General features: G+C 39.5%; 1 protein-coding gene across 16 annotated transcripts in view; it reads left to right on the forward strand.

Moving 5' to 3' along the window:
- The window catches only part of KIZ (kizuna centrosomal protein), a 164519-nt gene that overhangs the window by 113589 nt on the left and 31132 nt on the right, over positions 1–19798 (forward strand). For 15 of the 16 annotated variants that reach the window (XM_074317316.1, XM_074317317.1, XM_074317320.1 and 12 more), the window contains one exon: positions 18153–18257. The exons of the other annotated variant lie outside the window; for it this stretch is intronic. In XM_074317316.1, the coding sequence (XP_074173417.1) occupies positions 18153–18257 (105 nt within the window). The remainder of the gene's footprint in view (positions 1–18152; positions 18258–19798) is intronic. 16 annotated transcript variants of the gene reach the window in all.

A 19798-nucleotide genomic window follows, 5' to 3' on the forward strand; every position in this document is an offset into this window, starting at 1 on the left:
AAACTGGTTTCCCCATAGAAAGTAATGCAAAATGGATGAATCCATTCCACACCTTTAAAATCAACCCCTAAAATTGCAAATTTAGCATGAATTTTACTATCTAATGATACCATAGATTCATAAAATTTATGGTGTTCGTAAACTGAAATGTTCGTCAATGGAGACGTTCGAAAACTTAGGTACCACTACATAGAAACCCTCCCGTATACACCCCCCACACACACAACCAGAGTAAGTGTTCCCACAGCCTGTGTGACCTGTTGTTACTACCATCTACCCCTTTCATTAGTCTAGTTCACACTAAAGAACCAGGTAGAAATCAAAAATTAATGTTCACATCTGTGAACATTATATATAGAATTTATTCCATATATAATAAATAGTATATCATTTGCATGTATATTATACCTTTACTTGGGAATACCATGGACAGCAAAAGACTGGGTCCCTGCCCTCACTAAGCCTCCATCATTTCTCATTTTCACAACAGCCCTATGGGGTAAATAGACAATCCAACAGAAACTTAGAGAGGTTGAATCCTGCTTAAGACCATATAGCTAGTGTATTAGATCTGGAATTAAACTCAAACTTCAGGATTTAAGCCCTGGACGCCTTCTGTTCCACCACCCTGCCTCTTTTGTTTTATAACATAAGGAGACCGCATCAGGATGTCTGGATTAATTAAACGACAGCGTGTATCACAACAAAAGATGAGCTCCACAAGGATGCTTTTGAGAGCAGCGATGGACGTAGTCGTACCTTTCCTTTCTCTTGTGTTAGGCCTGCAGAGGTGGGCGGCTTGCAAGGATTTCTGAGTATGGATTGTACCAGAGGGATGCCCTTTATAAAGAGGGGAAAATCTGAGTACACTTAGGCCTGAGACCACATGCAGGTAGTAGGATATTCAGGTCAGTGTTTCCCTAAAACTCTTAGGCCAGAATTAAAGCTTAAGTAGATTATGAAGGAAAGTCTCTCTCTGAACTGCTTACACCCACAAAGTAAAATTTCCCACATTGGCAATTTTACTTGTATTCACATGAAATTTGCGTTTGAGAGTTAAATGAATTTTAGTTTTAGTAAATGATGCAGCTTATGCGAAATATCATAAAAACCCATCACCTAACATAGTAGCTGGCATATTTTGTCAAACAAATGAATAAAAACGAGAGTATTAAGGAGTTCCCTTAAATGCTTGTTGATTCAGGCCAAAATACTGTCTCTTTCAGTCATTCACTCCACCAGTACTTTCCCCACCCCACGTGCCCATCCTGGCAAAACTCATCTCCTTAAGCTCTATGTGAAAAGGGCTCTCAGCTTTTATCTCAAGAGGATTAAGCCTCTAAGAATGTCCATTCAGCCTCTCATTCTTTTGACACCAATTCTCTTGATCAAGCTGTGTTGAAAGTGGTTGCCTGACTATGCCATTTCTCACTGATATCCTTTGGCAAGCTGAAATATTCAAGGTCATACTGAGGTACGTCCATTTAGAATCTTTGTGGGAGGTCAACATAAATTTGAAGGGTGCCACTTGGAGTTTGGGGCAGTGCTTCCCAAAACATTATTGCTTGAGTTTTACATCAAATTGGAAAACAGCTGGAAACATACAATGGACAGGTTGTCATTGGTAACTAGGTTTATCCTGGGAGAAAAGACTGTGGTGACAACTTTGGACTGCCAAAGTATAGTGACATGATACCTCCACTGCTGAGACTTTACTAAGAATGTGCCTTGTTCGTCCTGTCCCAGAAATGCACAAGAACCAGTAAAGATGTGCTTACCTTCTGCATCTGGGACAGAGGCCCCCAACTCATGCACAATCAAGGAACCACCAAATGCTTCTGGATTGTCTGTTGCAGGTCATGTGGCCCTGTCTCTATGGCAGTGGTCAGGCTGCTGGGACAGCCTGCTGCTTGCTACAGCAAAGCATTCCTCATGACGCTGCAGTGGTGGTGTTTATTTAAAGTGGTCATTAAAGTATGAAAGGCAGCTTTCTAAGAGTGCTCTTGATTGGATGCCCCCGCATTCAAGGCACTGAACTCCTACATGCCTGGAGAAATTCTCGGTGGTTGCACAGTAGAATCCTGTTTGGCATTTTAAAACATACCCATGCCCCACCCCCTCCCTTGACCAGTCATATCAGAACCTCTAGAGGTGGAAGCCAGGCATCAGTCTTTTATCACACACCCAAGTGACCCCAGGTTTGAGAAACATGGAGCAGGGGGTCTCAAAGATGAAAGAGTCCTTGGAAGTCATGCAAAACACCCTCACTTGACACAAGAGACTCAAGTGGAGAGAGAAGAGTTTGGGCATTAGATACTTTAATAAAATCAGGAATCAGGGAGTGTACTACAGTCATCCCTTGGTTTCTTTGGGGGATTGGTTCCAGGACCCATTACCCTCACACACACACCCCATAGGTACCAAAATCCACAGATGCTCAAGGCCCTTATGTGAAAGGGCATTATATTTTTATATAGGCAGGGGATGCCTACACATCACTTCATTTGTGTGGATTTAGCATAGTACTTAGCACATGGCAAATCCAAATTTTACTTTTTGGAACTTTCTGGGATTTTTAAAAAAATATTTTTCATCTGCAGTTGGTTGAATCTTTGGATGTTAAACCTGTAGATACAGAGAGCTGAATGTATCTTCCTAGGGCTGCTGTAACAAAGTACCGCAACCTTAAAACAATAGAAATGTATTCTCTCACAGTTCTGGAGGCTAGAAGTCTAAAATCAGTGTCAGCAGGACCGTGCTCCCTCTGAAGTTCCCCGGGGAGGATCCTTCCTGGCCTGTTTCAGCCTCTTGTGGCTCCTAGTTTGTGGCTGCATCACTGCAGTCTCTGCCTCTTCATATCCACTTCTCTTCTGCGTCTCCTGTGTCTTCTCCTCTTCCTATCAGGACACCAGTCACTGGGCTTTGGGCCTACTGGAAGTCCAAGAGGATTCCATCTTGAGATTCTTAACTAATTACATCTGCAAAGGACTTATTTCCAAATAAGTTCACATTCTGAGGTTCTGGGTGGACTTGAACTTTGGAGGAGACACTACACTAGTTAATCCATTCCAGGGGCTGAGGAGGGATTTCTTCATGCTTTATATTCATAGCATCCAGTTCATCTTATTCAGTGATTATTGCTGACACTACTATAGTACTTGTGATGAAATTGATAATATTAGTGTTTTTATTTGTGATTTTTCTCATTATATAAATTGAGTGCAAATTGCTATAAATATTGTCTTTAAAAACTAACTATGCCAATAAAATGTACCTTCCTGATCAAGATTATCCAATCTTTGAAAACTTAAAGATTCCATGACTTTGAGAGTTGAAAATTCACCTCCTATGATGGAACAGTGTTAAGTGGCAGGCATGGGTTTATAAATTTACATGTGAAGCAATACCAGCTAAACTGTTTCAGTTCAGTTTTGGAATATCCATTAAAGGTCAATTATAAGCCTGGCATTTATTTTCAGGTGTAATTGTTGAATTCCTCCATAGAAATTAAGAATGTGATGTAAATACCTACTTTCTGAAGCAGCTCCAGGCAACTCATATGAATTGGAAATTACTTTGTGCATCGGTTCTCTCTGTGAGAGGACAGAGAAACCTGGGCAATAGATACAGGCCCAGGACTACTGGTGGAGTGGAGTGGAAAGTCTGGATGTGAAAAGTGGACCCAACCTGTGTATCTCACATTTGCATAGATTTGTGGCCTTAAAAAAAAAATTCCTAAATATAAATGAGTTTTCTGTATTTCAAAATTGTGAAAGCACATATATCCTAATTTTTCATTTTCATTTAAGCAGATTACTAGACAGGTGGTTTTTGGACTTTAAGTGATAATATTTATCTTTAGAATTAATTTTAGAAATATATCCCACAATTTTTGTTTTGTTTTGCAAAAACAACTGGGTTTACTGCATCAACAACACATCTAGTGTAGTGTGCAAAAAAAATTTGCATAGGTATAGGTATGTATGTGAAAAGTAACAACACTGGGAAACTCGGTGGACAGAAAATATTTTTCAAATTTAATTTTTAAAATGTTATACACTTCATATAGTAGGAATGGCAGTTATCCTTCTTTACTCAAAGATGCCCAGTTCTTTGTCAGTTCAAGGTCATTTTTTTCTAGCTGTAGTGGTAGTGATGTTTGCATCTCCCTTTGTTATTCCTTTTCCAGACCCAACTCTTCTTTTTTCATTAGGGATTTCTGGGAAAGCCATGGACAGAGTCTCTGCCTCAGGGACATTCCATAGAGGTTGGTCAACCACAGGTTTATCTGACTCTTGTAATGGGTTGTTAAAAGCACTTGTTCATCAGATATTTTTTTATTTGTAGATTTAGAAGTATTTTAGCAGGTGTACATTTGCATACAAAAGAGAATAAAAGATAAGAAATTGAGGCTTTTTTTTTCTCCTCTCATCTCTCTGGTACCTCCCTTTATTCAGCATGTTTTCACTTTGTTTTCTCTAGTGATTTCCATTATCTAGACACAAAATGTGTATCAAAAAGAAAGAAACAATCTTAGTGATCCATACCATTTTGCAGGAAGATCAATGATTGATTGGGTCATCAGTCTGGAATTAATAGCCAAGGATAGATTTTAACCCCCTGGGCCCCTTGCCTTACTTTATGTTTTAAACTACAATCTTTTCTACTTTTCAAACTAAATCTTAACACACATTTGAATATGTAATAAATGCTTGACTGAGCCACCCAGAACTGCAGCTTGAGCATGCACACATGTTTGTTTCTGTGTGTACCAGAATATTCTAATCGAAAATAAGTATTGTTTAGAAATAATTGTTTTATCTAATAATTTTCACTACTCAATAGTTTTCTGACAGTTTGACCTTACTAATGGGAGGAAATGTTTCCCTGGAGTTCCTAAGGAGCCACCCAATCCTCAAATTTGCGGACTTAGAGTTTACTTGCCTATTGAGAAAATTAATTTTTTTTCCTCCTTGGAAATATATGGACCTACCTTGTTTATAGCAGGCTAATTTGAACCTTGTAGCTTTTTGCTTTACGAATTTGGCCTCCTACTCAAGTCTTCTAGACTATTCTTGGAGGATGTCTGAATTGTTTGAGCACCCCTAGTAAAAAGTATACTCTTGCTTCCAAAGAGTCAGAAACCTGGTCCATTTGATTCAGACAGCTACTTAAAAATCTCCATGCAGCTGTTGCAGCCTCCTTTGATAGTATGTTCTGGGGTCTCTCAACTCTTTGAACTAAGTGAGCTTTTCCTAACATCTAGCTTGTATCTGTTGGCTGAAGTTTTTCACAGAGTTTTCTTGCAACACACAAAGAAACTGCTCACCACCATCTAGTTTCAACGTTGTAAGTATGTTCTGTTTGGCCTGTGCAGTTTTTTATTTTTTCATTTAAAAAGGCCAAAGTCTGGCAAGACTAGGCCCACTTCCCCAACTGGCAGAAATTGGCTGTAGTCAGAGAACAGCTGTCCCCTCGACAGGGCGCTTACATGCTCTCCAGCCTGCTACAAGCTTACCTTTCCCACTGCGCCCACCCAACCGGAGTCACTTACCGTGTTTCCCCAAAAATAAGATTTAGCCAGTCAGCTCTAATACGTCTTTTGGAGCAAAAATTAATATAAGACTTGGTCTTATTTTACTATAAGACTGGGTATAATATAATATAATATAATATAATATAATATAATATAATATCTGGGTCTTACATTAATTTTTGCTCCAAAAGATGCTGTGGGGACAGAGCCCCAGAAAGTATTTTACAGGCTCTCGGCCTCACGTGGAAGGGTGCTGGCTCGGGTGGTGGATGGCCGTCGGCTGGGGCTGATTGGCCATCGGCTGTGGCTGGTTAGCCGATTGGCCGCTGGTATAACTGCTGTGGCTACGAAGGATTGCCGAGGATTGCCAAGGAGCCGAGCAGAGCCGAGCAGAGGCGAAGAGAGCGGAAGAGGAGAGCCGAGAGAGCGGAAGAGAGTCAAGGAGAGTGGAGGAGAGTCGTCAGCCCGTCGGTTGGCGGAAAGGCGGACGGCAGGTCGCGCGTCCGGTGAACCCAGCCTCCAGTGAGACCATAGTGGTATGACTCCCCTACCTATGGCTCCGTGGGTGTTCCTTTTTGGCCTCACCATATCCTGCGTTCTTACGTGGGGAGCGGGACCAGAGACCCCGCAGGCCGCCCCGCACGACAAATGGCGCAGCGAGCAGGGTCTCCCGCACAACAAATGATGCAGCGAGCAGGGTCTCCCACACGACAGATGCATTAGAGCTGACTGTCTGGCTAGGTCTTATTTTTTGGTGTTTAGTCCTCCAAGTGAATGCACTTAATCCTTTTAAACTTTGCTTTACCCTTAAACCATTCGAGGAAACGTGTATCAGGGGTGGAAGCAGACGATATGTTCAGCAGTTCCCAGCTTGATTTTGTCAAATCTTTACTAGTTGGGTTATGGCAGCTACATCCCAGATAAAAATTGTCCAAGCAGGGTCCAAAGACTCTTTGCTTACAGATTGGCCACAGAAGGCTTAAGGATCAAATACCAGTGAGGAGCCATGGTTGGGAAGGGGGTGGGCTATCTCCCTCCAAAACTTGTACAGTTGAAAGTATACTTGGGCAGCCTGGAAGGGAAAGTCCACACCAGTTAGAGAATCCAAGTCCTTCAGTAGGAAGGGGAGGGTACCAGAATGGAAAGTGTGGAACATGGAAATGGCCTATCTTTTCCAGAGTAGTAAAGTGGTCCCTTGCTGCTAAGAGTAAATTCACTTCACATTCTTTCTTTGCTAGACCAGTAATAATATCGGTTCTGTCTTGTATTTGGGCAGAATACTTAATCCCCCCAAATCTGAAAATAACGTTACAATTACTAGCTTGATATTTTTCACAAAAATCCCCTCCTGAAAATAAATAGCACATGTTTTCTTTGTTCTGAGAAACATGAGAGCCAGCTCACTAAAGTTAAATGATTTACCTTAAGATAATAGACAAAAGGAACTTCCAGCTTCCAGACACCAGGAGCCTTTATCAAGAAGGAACTTTTTCCTCCCTCCCTCCCTTTCTTCCTTCCTGCCTTCCAAAACTTCTATCTTTGCTATTTTTACTTGACCAAATGAGTTTAATTGAATGTAGGAATAGCATATGGTCATTAAGATCTGGACTTGTATCCTAAAAGCTGAAAAACTTTTTGGTTGATCTTTATAGAATAAAAACGAAAAGAGACTTCTTTTACTTCTTTTACAGTGATTCTTTACCTTCTTAGAACTCAGATATTCTGTCTTTGATTTTATTAACCTCCATCACCCCCAGTTTCTTTACAACAAATCTGAAATAAAATGGATATTATAATTAATTGGAAAATGTTATGATGCCATCCTGTTGGAGCCATCCTAGGACAGTGGGACTGCCTACAGCAAGGAACACTTTCTATCCAGGCCAGTACTCAACACATACAACAGAAGTTACACAAAACAATACTTTCCCCTCTGCATGCACTGCACCTGGTGTTTTCTTTATTAAATATTTCTAAATACTAGTTCCAATGTGCTAAACTGATTTCACAATCCAGCAACGTTAAAAAATGTTGCCTTAGGATTTATTTTCAGAGTTAAGAGTCCCTGTCTACGTATTTTAATTATACAGCATTTAATATCAAAATATGATGCTTATTTTAAATACTTTTTTTTCATTATTAGTTTCAGGTGTACAAAACAATATAATAGTTCAACATTTATACCCCTCACAAAGTGATAACCCCCCACCCCCAATCTACTACCCCTCTGACATCACACACAGATGTTAAATTTCTACTGTCTCTATTCCTTATGTTGTACTCCGCTTCCTGTGACTATATATATAAAATTGTAGTTGACATTCATTATTATTCAGCTTCAGGTTCAGGTGTACACTGCAGTGGTCAGGCATGTACGCCATCCATGAAGTTGTCTCCCTAATAAGACAAGTGTAAATACTTATTTTTATCTTGATTGATTTTCAGTAGGACAAGATAAGTTATATTTTTATTCTTCAGTGTGATGGTAGTTTTAATCCAGTAATAAGGAGCTTGTGGTTAAGTTCTTAAATGGAGCCAGCAAAAGCAGGAAGGCATCTGATTGCCAGCCCCTGGTGCTAATATCAGGAATCCTTTTATCTGTCTCCAACATTGAAGATGTGAACATGGATGCTGTTTTGTTACTGTATGTCTGTGCTGCAACTCTAATTCTCCATCTTCCCTTTCATCCAGGTATCCTTGAGACTTGAAGTAATGAGGAAAGTTGTGTCATTTGGGTCCTTTACATGATCTCTATTTATTGTTTCCCAGCAGTCTTCCCCACCTTAGCCTATAGCAGATGCTACCAGAAGTCCTGCACAGCTGAGGGTGTCCTGTGGATCCAGGCGAAGTCCAGGCTGCTGCTGATGCCTTTGGGGCACCTGGCTTTGTTTCCTGCACATGCTCTCTCCCCACACAAGACTAGCTCTGGATCTCTGAGCTCATCCTGCTATTTCTAAACTTTCCTGACCCTCCTGCTATTCACCCAGCCTAGAAATCCCACACTCAGATGTGAGAATTTAAGAGCCAGAGCAGGCTGTGCTCTGAAGTACTACCAGATGACCGATCAAGGAATTCAGTGCCGTTTCTTCTGATTCATTCCTATAGTGGCTTCTGCAAGGCCTGGAGTGGAGAGAAACCATTTTACTATAAGTTGAACCTATCCACAAACCCACTCAAAATAATGACTGGAATTTGGCCACCTCAAATAAACATATACAACTTGTCTTTAAGTCTTAAAAACTGGGTTCAACTAAATTGTTTATTTTCAGAATATCTGAAAAAGGGACCGTTCAAAAAAATAATTTGCATGCATTTGTAAAATGTTAACATTGTAGGAAGAATTTAGGAAACTTCTCTCTAGGAAGTAGAAAATTCAGTATTTCTGTGTATTTTTTCACACCTAAAACAGTAATGATTTATCAATATCATCAAATATCCAATGAGTGTTAAAATATTTTTTAAAGTTTTTTTTTTTTTTAATTAGTAGCCAAACTACGTCACTGCAATGCATTTGGGTCATGTGTCTCTTAAGTAGGGGGACCATATAATTTATTATCTAAACTAGGAAACTTTTGATAACAAAAGGAGATTCTATTAATAATTATACAGGGACAGCAGGCATAAACCTAAATTGTCAGGGACCAATTGGGATATCTGGTCACTCTACTTTTTTTAAATTTTGTAAAAAATACATAACATTAAATTTACCATTTTAACCATTTACCAGTTCAGTGGTGTTAAGTATATTCATGTTGGTATACAGTAGATCTCTAGAACTTTTTCCTCTTGCAATACTGAAGTACTTTACCCACTAAACACTAATACTCCTCCCCCTTCTCTCCAGCCCTTAGTAATCACCTTTCCACGTTCTGTTTCTATGACTGTGACCACTTTTGATACTTCACATGAGTGGAATCATACAGTATTTGGCCTCTTGTGACTGGCTTATTTCACTTAGCATAATGTCTTCAGCATTCATTCATGCTATAGTATGTAATAGGATTTCCTTCTTTTTATTTTTATTACTAGCTTCAGGTGTACAAAACAATGTACTTTCATCCCTCACAAAGTGACAATTCTCCTCCCCCAATCAACTGCCCCCCTGACATCGTACATATCTATTACAATTCCATTGATTCTATTCCCTATACTATACTCCACATCCTGTGACTATATATGTATATTAAATTATAGTTGACATACAATATTATTCAGCTTCAGCTTCAGGTGTACAGTGCAGTGACAAGCATCTACACCATCCATGAAGTGGTCTCCCTAATAAGACAAGTGTCCATCTGACACCCTACAAAATCTTTACAACATTATTGACCATATTCCCCAAACTGTCTTTCATATTCCCGTGGCAATATTGTAGTTACCAATTTATGCAGTCTAATCCTTTCCCCTTCTCCCTCATCCCCACCCCCCTCCCATCTAGCAACCATCATTTTTTCCTCTATATCTCTGAGACTATTTGTTTACTTTGCCCATTTATTCAGTTCTTTAGATTCCACATATAAGTGAGATCATATGGTATTTGTCTTTCTCTGTCTGACTTCTTTCACTTAGCATAATGTTCTCTAGGTCTATCCATATCGTTGCAAATGGTAAGATTCAGTGTTCTTTATAGGCGAGTAATACTCCATTGTATAAATGTACCATTGTTTCTTAATCCAGTCGTCTACCGATGGGCATTTCGGTTGTTTCCAAGTCTTGGCTATTGTAAATAGCGCTGCAGTAAACGTAGGGGTGCATATATTTTTTCGAATTAGTGTTTTGGATTTCTCTGGATAGATACCTAAGAGTGGAATTCTGCATCATAAGGTAGTTCCATTTCCAGTTTTTTGAGATACCTCCAAAAGTGGCTGCACCAATATGCAACCCCAACAACAGTGTACAAGGGTTCCCTTTTCTCCACATCCTTGTCAGCACTTGTTGTTTGTTGATTTATTGATGATAGCCATTCTGACCGGAGTAAGGTGGCATCTCATTGTGGTTTATATTTGGATTTCTTTAATGATTAGTGAGGTTGAGCATTTTTTCATATGGCTATTGGCAATCTGTATGTTCTATTTAGAGAAATGTTTCTTCATGTCCTCTGCCCATTTTTTAATTGGGTATTTTTTTATTTTTTTTTTGGTGTTGAGTTAAACGAGTGTTGTATAAATTTTGGATATTAAGCCCTTATCGGATGTATCATTGGCAAATATCTTCTCCCATTCAGTAGGCTGCCTTTGTATTTTATTGATGGTTTGTTTGCTGTGAGAAAACTTTTTAAGTTTGATGTCATCCAGTATGTTTATTTTTTCTTTTACTTCTTTTGCCAACGGGGATGTATCAGTGAAAATATTACTCACGGTAATGTCTGCCAATTTACTCCCTGTATTTTCTTCTAGGAGTTTTATGGTTTCAGATCTTACATTTAAGTCTTTAATCCATTTTGAATTTGTTCTCGTATATGGCATGAGGAGATGGTCCAGTTTCATGTTTTTGCATGTGTCAGTCCAGTTTTCCCAGCACCATTTATTAAATAGACTATCTTTACCCCAATGTAAATTATTCCTTCCATTCTCATAGATTAAACGACTCATATTTTGAATTTGTTCTCGTATATGGCATGAGGAGATGGTTCAGTTTTGAATTTGTTCTCGTATATGGCATGCGGAGATGGTCCAGTTTCATGTTTTTGCATGTGTCAGTCCAGTTTTCCCAGCACCATTTATTAAATAGACTACCTTTACCCCAATGTAAATTCTTCCATTGTCATAGATTAAACGACTATATATGAATGGATTTATTCCTGGGCTCTCTATTCTGTTCCATTGATCTGTGTGTCTTTTTTTTATGCCAGTACCATACTGTTTTGATTACTATAGCCTTGTTGTATGATTTGATGTCAGGTAGCCGTAACTATTCCAGGTCTTTAATGGTTCCATATAAATTTTAGGATTATATGTTCTATTTCAGAGAAAAACGTCATTGGTAGTTTGATAGGAATTGGCATTGAATCTATAAATTGCCTTAGGTAGTATTGACATTTTAACTGTATTAATTCTTTCTATCTACAAACATGGTAGGTGTTTCCATCTATTTGTATCTTCTTTGATTTCTCTCTTCAGTGTCTTATAATTTTCTGAATACAGGTCTTTTACTTCTTTGCTTAAATTTATTCATAGGTATTTTATTGTTTTTGAAGCAATTGTAAATGTGATTGATTTCTTGATTTGGCCTTCTGAAAGTTTATCATTGGTGTATACAAATGCAACTGATTTCTGAGTATTAATTTTGTATCCTGCTACTTTCCTAAATTCATTTATCAGTTCTAATAGTTTTTGCGTGGAGTCTTTGGTGTTCTCTATATATAGTATCATGTCATCTGCATATCATGACAGTTGTACTTCCTCCTTTCCAATTTGGATACCTTTTATTTCTTTTTCTTGTCTGATTGCTGTGGCTAGAACTTCCAGAACTATGTTGAATAAAAGTGGTGAAAGTGGGCAGCCTTGTCTTGTTCCTGATCTTAAGGGGAAAGGTTTTAGCCTTGCCCTGTTGAGTTAGTTGTGGGTTTATCATATATGGCCTTTATTTTGTTGAGATATGATCCCTCTATTCCCACTTTGCTAAGAGTTTTTATCATAAAAGGCTCCTGGATTTTGTCAAATGCTTTTTCTGCATCTATTGATATAGCCATATGATTTTTATTTTTCATTTTGTTAATGTGGTGTATCACATTAATTGACTTATGGATATTGAACCAACTTTGCATACCAGGAATGAATCACACTTGATCAAGTATATGATCTTTTTTTTTTTTTTTTTTTTTTTTTTAGTTTCAGGTGCACAAGACAAAGCAAAACTTAGACGTTTATCATTTATATCCCTCACACTGTGTGAACCCCCCTCCCCCCTGTATGATCTTTTTAATGTGTTGCTGAATCCAGTTTGCTAGTATTTTGTTGAGGATATTTGCATCTGTGCTCATTAAGGATATTGGCCTGTAATTTTCTTTTTTTGTAATGTCTTTATCTGGTTTTGAGATCAGAGTAATAGCAACCTCGTAAAATGTACTTGGGAGCCTTCCCTTCGTCTGGATTTTTTAGAATAGTTTGAGGAGAATAGGTGTTAATTCTTTTTTGAATGTTTTGTAAAATTCACCTGTAAAGCCGTCTCGTCCAGGACTTTTGTTTTTTGCAAGCTTGTTGATTACTGATTCAATTTCTTTGGTAGTAATCGATCTGTTCAGAGTTTCCGTTTCTTCTTGATTTAGTCTTGGAAGAGTGTATGTTTCTAGAAATTTATCCATTTCTTCCAGATTGTGTAATTTGTTGGCATATAGTTGCTCATAATATTTTCTTAAAATTTTTTGTATTTCTGTGGTATCTGTTATCACTTCTCTTCTTTCATTTCTAATTTTATTAGTTTGGGTCCTCTCTCTCTCTGTTTTTGATGAGTCTGGCTAAGGGTTTGTTGATTTTGTTTATCTTTTCAAAAACCCAGCTCTTGGTTTTATTGATCTTTTGTATTTTTTTTTTTTTTTTGGTGTCTGTTTCATTTGTTTCGGCTCTGATCTTTATTATTTCCTTCCTTGTACTCCCTTTAGTCTTGTTTTGCTGTTCTTTCTCCAGTTCCCTTAGGTGTAAAGATAGACTGTTGATTTGAGATTTTTCTTGATTATTTAGCTATGCCTGCATTGCTATGAATTTCCCTCTTAGGACTGCTTTCACTGCATCTCATAGATTTGGGGTAGTTGTGTTTTCATTTTCGTTTGTCTCGAGGTTTCTTTTTATTTCTTCCTTGATTTCATTATTGACCCACTCACTATTTAGTAACATGTATTAAGCCTCCATGTTTTGTGTATTTTCCCGATTTCTTCTTATAATTGATTTCTAGTTTCAAGCGTTGTGGTTAGAGAAGACGCTTGATATGATTTCAGTCTTCTTAAATTTATTGAGACTTGTTTTGTGGCCTAGCATCTGGTCTGTCTTGGAAAATGTTCCTTGTGTACTTGAGAAGAATGTATGTTCTGCTGCTTTGGGCTGAAAATGCTCTAAAAATACCGATTAAATTGAACTGGTCTAAAGTGTCATTTAAGGCCACTGTTTCCGTGTTGATTTTCTGTCTGGAGGGTCTGTCCATTAGTGACAAAGAGGTGTTGAAGTCCTCTACTACAATAGCGCTACTGTTGATCTCTGACTTTATGTCAGTCATAAACTGTTTTATATATTTAGGAGCTCCTATGTTGGGTACATAGATGTTTATTAGGGTAATATCTTCTTGTTGGATTGATACCTTTATTATTATGTAGTGCCCTTCTTTGTCTTTTATTGTAGTCTTCATGTTAAAGTCTATTTTGTCCAAAATAAATATTGCAACTCCACCTTTTTTCTCATTTCCATTTGTGTGAAATGTTTTATTCCATCCCTTTACTTTCAGTCTGTGTGTGTCTTTTGATCTGAGATGAGTCTCTTGTAAACAGCATATGCATGGGTCCTGTTTTCTTATCCATTCAACCATTCTATGTCTTTTGATCGGAGCTTTCAGCCCATTCACATTTAAAGTGATTATTGATAAGCACATGTTTATTGCCATTTTGTTATTTGTATTTCTAGTCTTCCTTTGTTAGTTTGTTTTCTTTTTTGTTTAAAAAAGCCCTTTTAACATTTCCTAAAGTGCTTTTTTGGTGGTAATGAATTTCTTTAGCTTGTTTTTTTCTGAGAAGCTCTTTATCTCTCCTTCAATTTTAAGTGATAGCCTTGCTGCATAGAGTAATCTTGGTGGTAGGCCTTTGTTTTTCATCACTTTGAATATCCCCTGCCACTTCCTTCTGGCCTGCAGAGTTTCTGTAGAAAAGTCAGCTGACAGTCTTATAGGCGTTCCCTTATATGTAACCCACTGTCTTTCTCTTTGTGTTTCCCGCTGTTTTTAGGATTCTCTGTCTTTAACCTTTGCCATTTTAAGTGTAATGTGTCTTGGTGTGGGCCTGTTCGGGTTCATCTTGTTTGGAACTCTGCATTTCCTGGGCTTGTATGTCGTTCTTTCACCAGGTTAGGGAAGTTTTCAGTCATTATTTCTTCAAATAGGTTTAGATCCATTGCTCTTTCTCTTCTACTTCTGGTATTTCTATGATGCGAATGTTGTTGCGCTTCATGTTATCCCACAGGTCTCTTAAACTATGTTCATTGTTTTTTATTTTTTATGTTGGTTGTTCCTATTGGGTGATTTCTGCTATCTTGTCTTCTAAATCGCTGATCCGATCCTCTGCTTCATCAAATCTACTGGTGATGCCTTTGAGTGTGTTCATTTCCGTTATTGTTTTCTTTAGTTCTAACTAGTTTTTTTTTTAATGATTTCCCTATCCTTCTTTATGTTCTAATTAAATTCCTTAAACATTCTTATTAGTGTTCTAAACTCTGTCTATGATAGGTTGGATGCCTCTGTTTCATTTAGTTCCATTTCTAGAAGTTTCTTCTGATCTTTTATTTGGGACATGTTTCTTTGTTTCCTCATTCTGGCTGTCGCTTTGTGATTGCTTCGATGTATTAGGTAGATCACCTAAGTCTCTCAGTCGTTGCTGGGTGGTCTTATGTAGTATGTTTCCTTTATATTCAGATTGCACAGTCTCCCTATTCTCCTGTCCCATGTGTTCCAAAGGTGTCACTGTTGAAGTTGATCTTTAATTGCTTTTGGCTTGTCAGAGGGTGGGATTGACCCTCAGGCTGATTAGCTGGGAGAATTAGCTCAGCTCACAGTGTATGAGCTGCTGTGTGGATGTCGACCCCCTCAGAGGAGGCTTGGTCCCTGTGGGATCTTGTGCCTGTGGAAAAATTCTTTTGAGAGTGCTGCTTGTAGATTCAACCAGGTGGTGCAACTGACACTCGCCTCTGGGTGTATTGGTTCTGGTGTCTCTTGGGCGGGGCTCCCACTGAGGACTGTTTCAGCCCTGTCTGCTACAGACCCAGGGCTACCTAGTAGGTGCCTCAAAGCTGTATGCAGTTGGCTGCTGCCAGAGCTGGAGCTGGAGTCATGTAGGGGTGGTCTCTCTGTGAACTGAGGGTAGGTGCCGCAAATATTGGTCCTGAGGCAGTTTAGCAAAAGGCCCAGGGCCCACTAGGCCTTTTGCCACCTGTCAGTTGCCCATAAGGCCCTACGATTGAAAGAGGCTCTTTAGGAGCGTGTTTGACCCAGTGTTGAGGGTGCCCTCAGCGATGCAGCACCAGCTGGGCAGGATGGAGTTCTAGTGAGTTACAAGGTGTGATTGGTGATTTTTAAGACGTTAATGCAGATTCAGATCTTACACCAATACCTGGCCTGTGTCCCCTTTGTACAGCATCCCAAGGGTACTACAGCCAGCCTCCACCTCAAGCTCACAAATTCCCAAGAGCTGCTCTTGAGTGGCTGCAGTGCAGGTTTGGGGTCACTGAACACCACCAAAATGACCCCAGGGTTCTGTGGACCATCTGCTGTTGTAAGAAACCTTTTCCACAGTTTCTGGGGATGAGGCCAGTCATCCAGGCTCCCAGAATGCCCCTGGCAATGCAGCTATATGTTGGCGAGGTGGTGTTACAGGTGGGTAAAGGTTGTGGTCAATGCTTCCTACAAATTCAGTGTAATCTCAGCTCCTGGACCAGTGCTAGGCCCACAGCCACTTCACAAAACAAAAACAAAGCAAGGCAAACCAACAACACCAAAAAACAAATATACACCCACAAAAACACGATAAACAATGATCAGACAGGAGAAACAACAATGTATAAAAGAGATACAAACAGCAGAACAAGACAGAAAAATAATAACCAAAACAATAACAAGACAAACATACCCGAGAAACAACAAAAAGAAAACAAATGAAAGAAAAAGGAACAAAAAGATGAAAGAGAAAAGAAAGAAAAAAAAAGAAAAAGGAAAAAAGTTAATAATAAACAAAAGGGAGGAGGAAGAAAAAGAGATGGACTAAAAGAAAAGGGAAAAAACAGAAAAAGAAAGAAGAAAAAAAAGGCTCTCTGCCCGCTTTAACTTGCAGACCACTTGCTCAGCAATAGAGAGTCTCTGGATGACAACAACAGCTGTGCTGAGGGGAAGGGCCCAGCGTCATGTGCCGGCCTCCCTCTCAGGCTCATAGTAAACTGCCTGCAGTTGGCTGCCATGGGCTCTGGGGCTGTGCTCACCACCAAAAATCCTCACAGGTTGCTACGGGCTGTCCACTGCTGCAAAAACCGACTGTGGAGAAGGAGCCGGGCACCAGGGGCCCAGGGTGCCCCCAGCAGTGCAGCTCTAGGTGGGCAGGGCAGGCCCCCAGGGCACCACGGGGTGTGATCAGTGGCCCCCACCAAGTCAGAACAGCGTGTGCTCTACACTGGCAACCAGCCTGCACAAACGCGCCATGAATGCCTTGGCCAGATTGCGCCACCAAGCAGCTCCAGTCCCAGCACTGTCAGGAAAACTCTCACTCTCTGCCTGTCCCAGTCAGCAGCCTATGGATCAGGTAGAGCAGCCCGATAGTCAGGAGCTAGCCTGGCAGCACTGCACACACACTGTGGAAAGCGGGGACCCAAGGCAGTGTGCACACATGCCCCTGTCTCAATCAGCTCCTGTTGGAGCTGGAGCATGCCTGACAGACCTATCCCTGACAACCCAGCACAAGCAGTTGATTTACTTCTTTCTTAAAGCTGCATAGTATTCCAGCTATTGTATGTATGTGCCAAATTTTCCTTATACATTTAGCTACTGATGGACATTTGGGTTGCTTCCACCTCTTGGCTATTGTGAGTAAATGCTGTGATGAATAGGTGTGCCAATAACTTTGAGGTCCTGTTTTCAATTTTTGTGGATATATAATCGGAAGTGGGAATGCTAGATCATGTGGTAATTCAAATTTTTTTGCAACCCTTCCCTTCCCACTCCTTCCCCTCCCCCCACCCAGTAATTCTATTTTTAATTTGTTAAGGAAGGTCCATATTATTTTCCATAGTGGTTGTACCATTTAACATTCCAACTAACCGCACTCAAGGATTCCAACTTACATCCTCAACAACACTTGTTTTTTTTGTTTTTGTTTTTATAGTGGCCATGCTGGTGGATATGAGGTGATATCTCATTGTGGTTGTGATTTACACTTCCCTAATGACAGTGATTTTGAGCATCTTTTCATGTGCTTATTAGCCATTTATATACCTTCTTTGGAGAAATGTCTATTCAAGTCCTTTGCCCATTTTTTAATCAGGTTATTTGTTTTTGGTTTTTGTTGTCAAGTTATAGAAGTTCCTTACATATTGTGGTTGTCAACCCCTTATCAAATATATGATTTCAATTATTTTATCCCATTGCATAGAGTTGCCTTTTCACTATATTGTTTCCTTTGACATGAAAAGTTTTTAGGTTTGATGTAGTCTTATTTGTCTGTTTTTTATTTTGTTGACTATACTTTTGGTCATCCAAGAAATCATTGCCAAATCCATTATCCTGAATCTTTTATCCTATGTTTTCTTCTAGGAATTCAATAGTTTTAGGTCTTATATTTGTCTTTAATCATTTTGAGTTGATTTTTCTGTATGGTGTAAGGTGTGGGTCCAACTTCATTCTGTTGCATGTAGATATTGTGCCTTTTTTTAATCTATAGAAACAAAAGCTTACAAGTTGCTGAAGCAGTGTACCCTTCAGGATGATACAAATCAAGTTGAAGGCATATTCCAAAAGGCAGATGCTGCTGCATCACAACTGTCAGGTAAGCAAGGGTGGATTCAGCACTCGAAATCAGTGCCTAGGAGACCTAGGGCAGCTGCCAGCGCTGTATTCAGGGAAGAATGGTCATTCTTTGAAGCTTTCTTGAGTTTACTTTGTAACAAACTGTCAATGGGAAGCCAGTACTTTTTCAGTCCTTAACAAACACAAGTTTGGAAGTCTTTTCTTCTCAATATGTTGGCCCCTCATGGTGATGGCCTGTTCAGACCCTTGGATTCCACCAGGCATATCATGATAGTAACTTGTCACAAAGTACCATAGAGACACCGCAAATTTCTTCTCTTCCCACATTTTCCAGTTTCTTAATCATCAGTGTAGAGTGTCCTCCTAGTGATGTGGGTGTCCAGGTATGTTCCCAGGATTGAGATCTCACAGTCACTGAAGAATTGGAATGCAGATCAGAGAGGCAAAGTTTAAGCAGTACAGTTTTATTGTAAAGCGCAAGAGAAAAGCTCTCTAGAGAGAGGAGGGATCCGAAAATGATATGCCCCACAGGCTAAGCTGCGCCAGAGACTCTATGTCCTTGAGTCTGCAATCTTTAAGTTGTTTACCAGAGGCTGATTGCCACCCCCCCGCCCTGTACCTGGGCTGGAGTCTTGGCTAACTCTGCGGTCTGATGTGGTAGCCCAGTTCCCTTCTCCCCGTTTTTCTGTCAGCTACTTTGAAACTGTTTTCTTCGACTTTGATGTCCTCTACCGCGGTCCTGTCCCTGACTGCCTATGACTTTCTTATCTCACTAGGCTACCCTCCCTCACCAGAATGTTGTGGGACTTGGGGGTTCTTTAGATGAAAAATACTAAACCCTAGTAAAAACTAACTTTAAGCTTAAATATAGTTCCTTCGATCTAGGGTTTTTATTTTAATTGTGATTTTCTCTGATTTCTTATATTTATTATTTTTATTACTTCCAGTGGTTTTTATTTTGTTACACCTTTTTTAGTATAAGTCACCTCAACTCCCTTTGTGAAAGTAAATGGATTAATACAGAAGGAAGTATACTTTAACACTTATTTTTACATAAACCACCATGCCGTAATTTTACCCATCAGAATGAACAATGATACCCTGTCCATATTTAGATTTCCCAATTGTCTCAAAGATGTCTTCACCAAACACATTTTTTTTGAGGGACATACGTATGGTGCGTCAGACTTGTCTTTGAAGAGCTGTTTCCTAGATAATATTAGTGTTAGAATTGGTTGCTGCAAAATTCAGTTATTTTGGTTGCTTTGAGGATTCAGTGAGGCACTACAGATTAAATACCCAGCACTCTTCCTGTTAGAGAAAAGCCTCTGGGGAGCGCTGGCAATGGTCGTGGTTATTTGAATTGTGCAAACATGAGACTTTGTAGTTTGTTGAGGAATAACACAGGGCCTCTGCCCCAATGGAGGTCTTCATCACTTTGGAGAGATATTGCACTTGTGAGCCCTTAACTGTTTGCTTTGCATCACCTTCTTCACATTTGAGTCACAGAATTACAATCCAGAGGGATCTTGAAAGTAGTTATCCAACCCCTTCATTTTA

Source organism: Rhinolophus sinicus, linkage group LG13 (assembly GCF_036562045.2).
Source record: "Rhinolophus sinicus isolate RSC01 linkage group LG13, ASM3656204v1, whole genome shotgun sequence".
Lineage (NCBI taxonomy): Eukaryota > Metazoa > Chordata > Mammalia > Chiroptera > Rhinolophidae > Rhinolophus > Rhinolophus sinicus.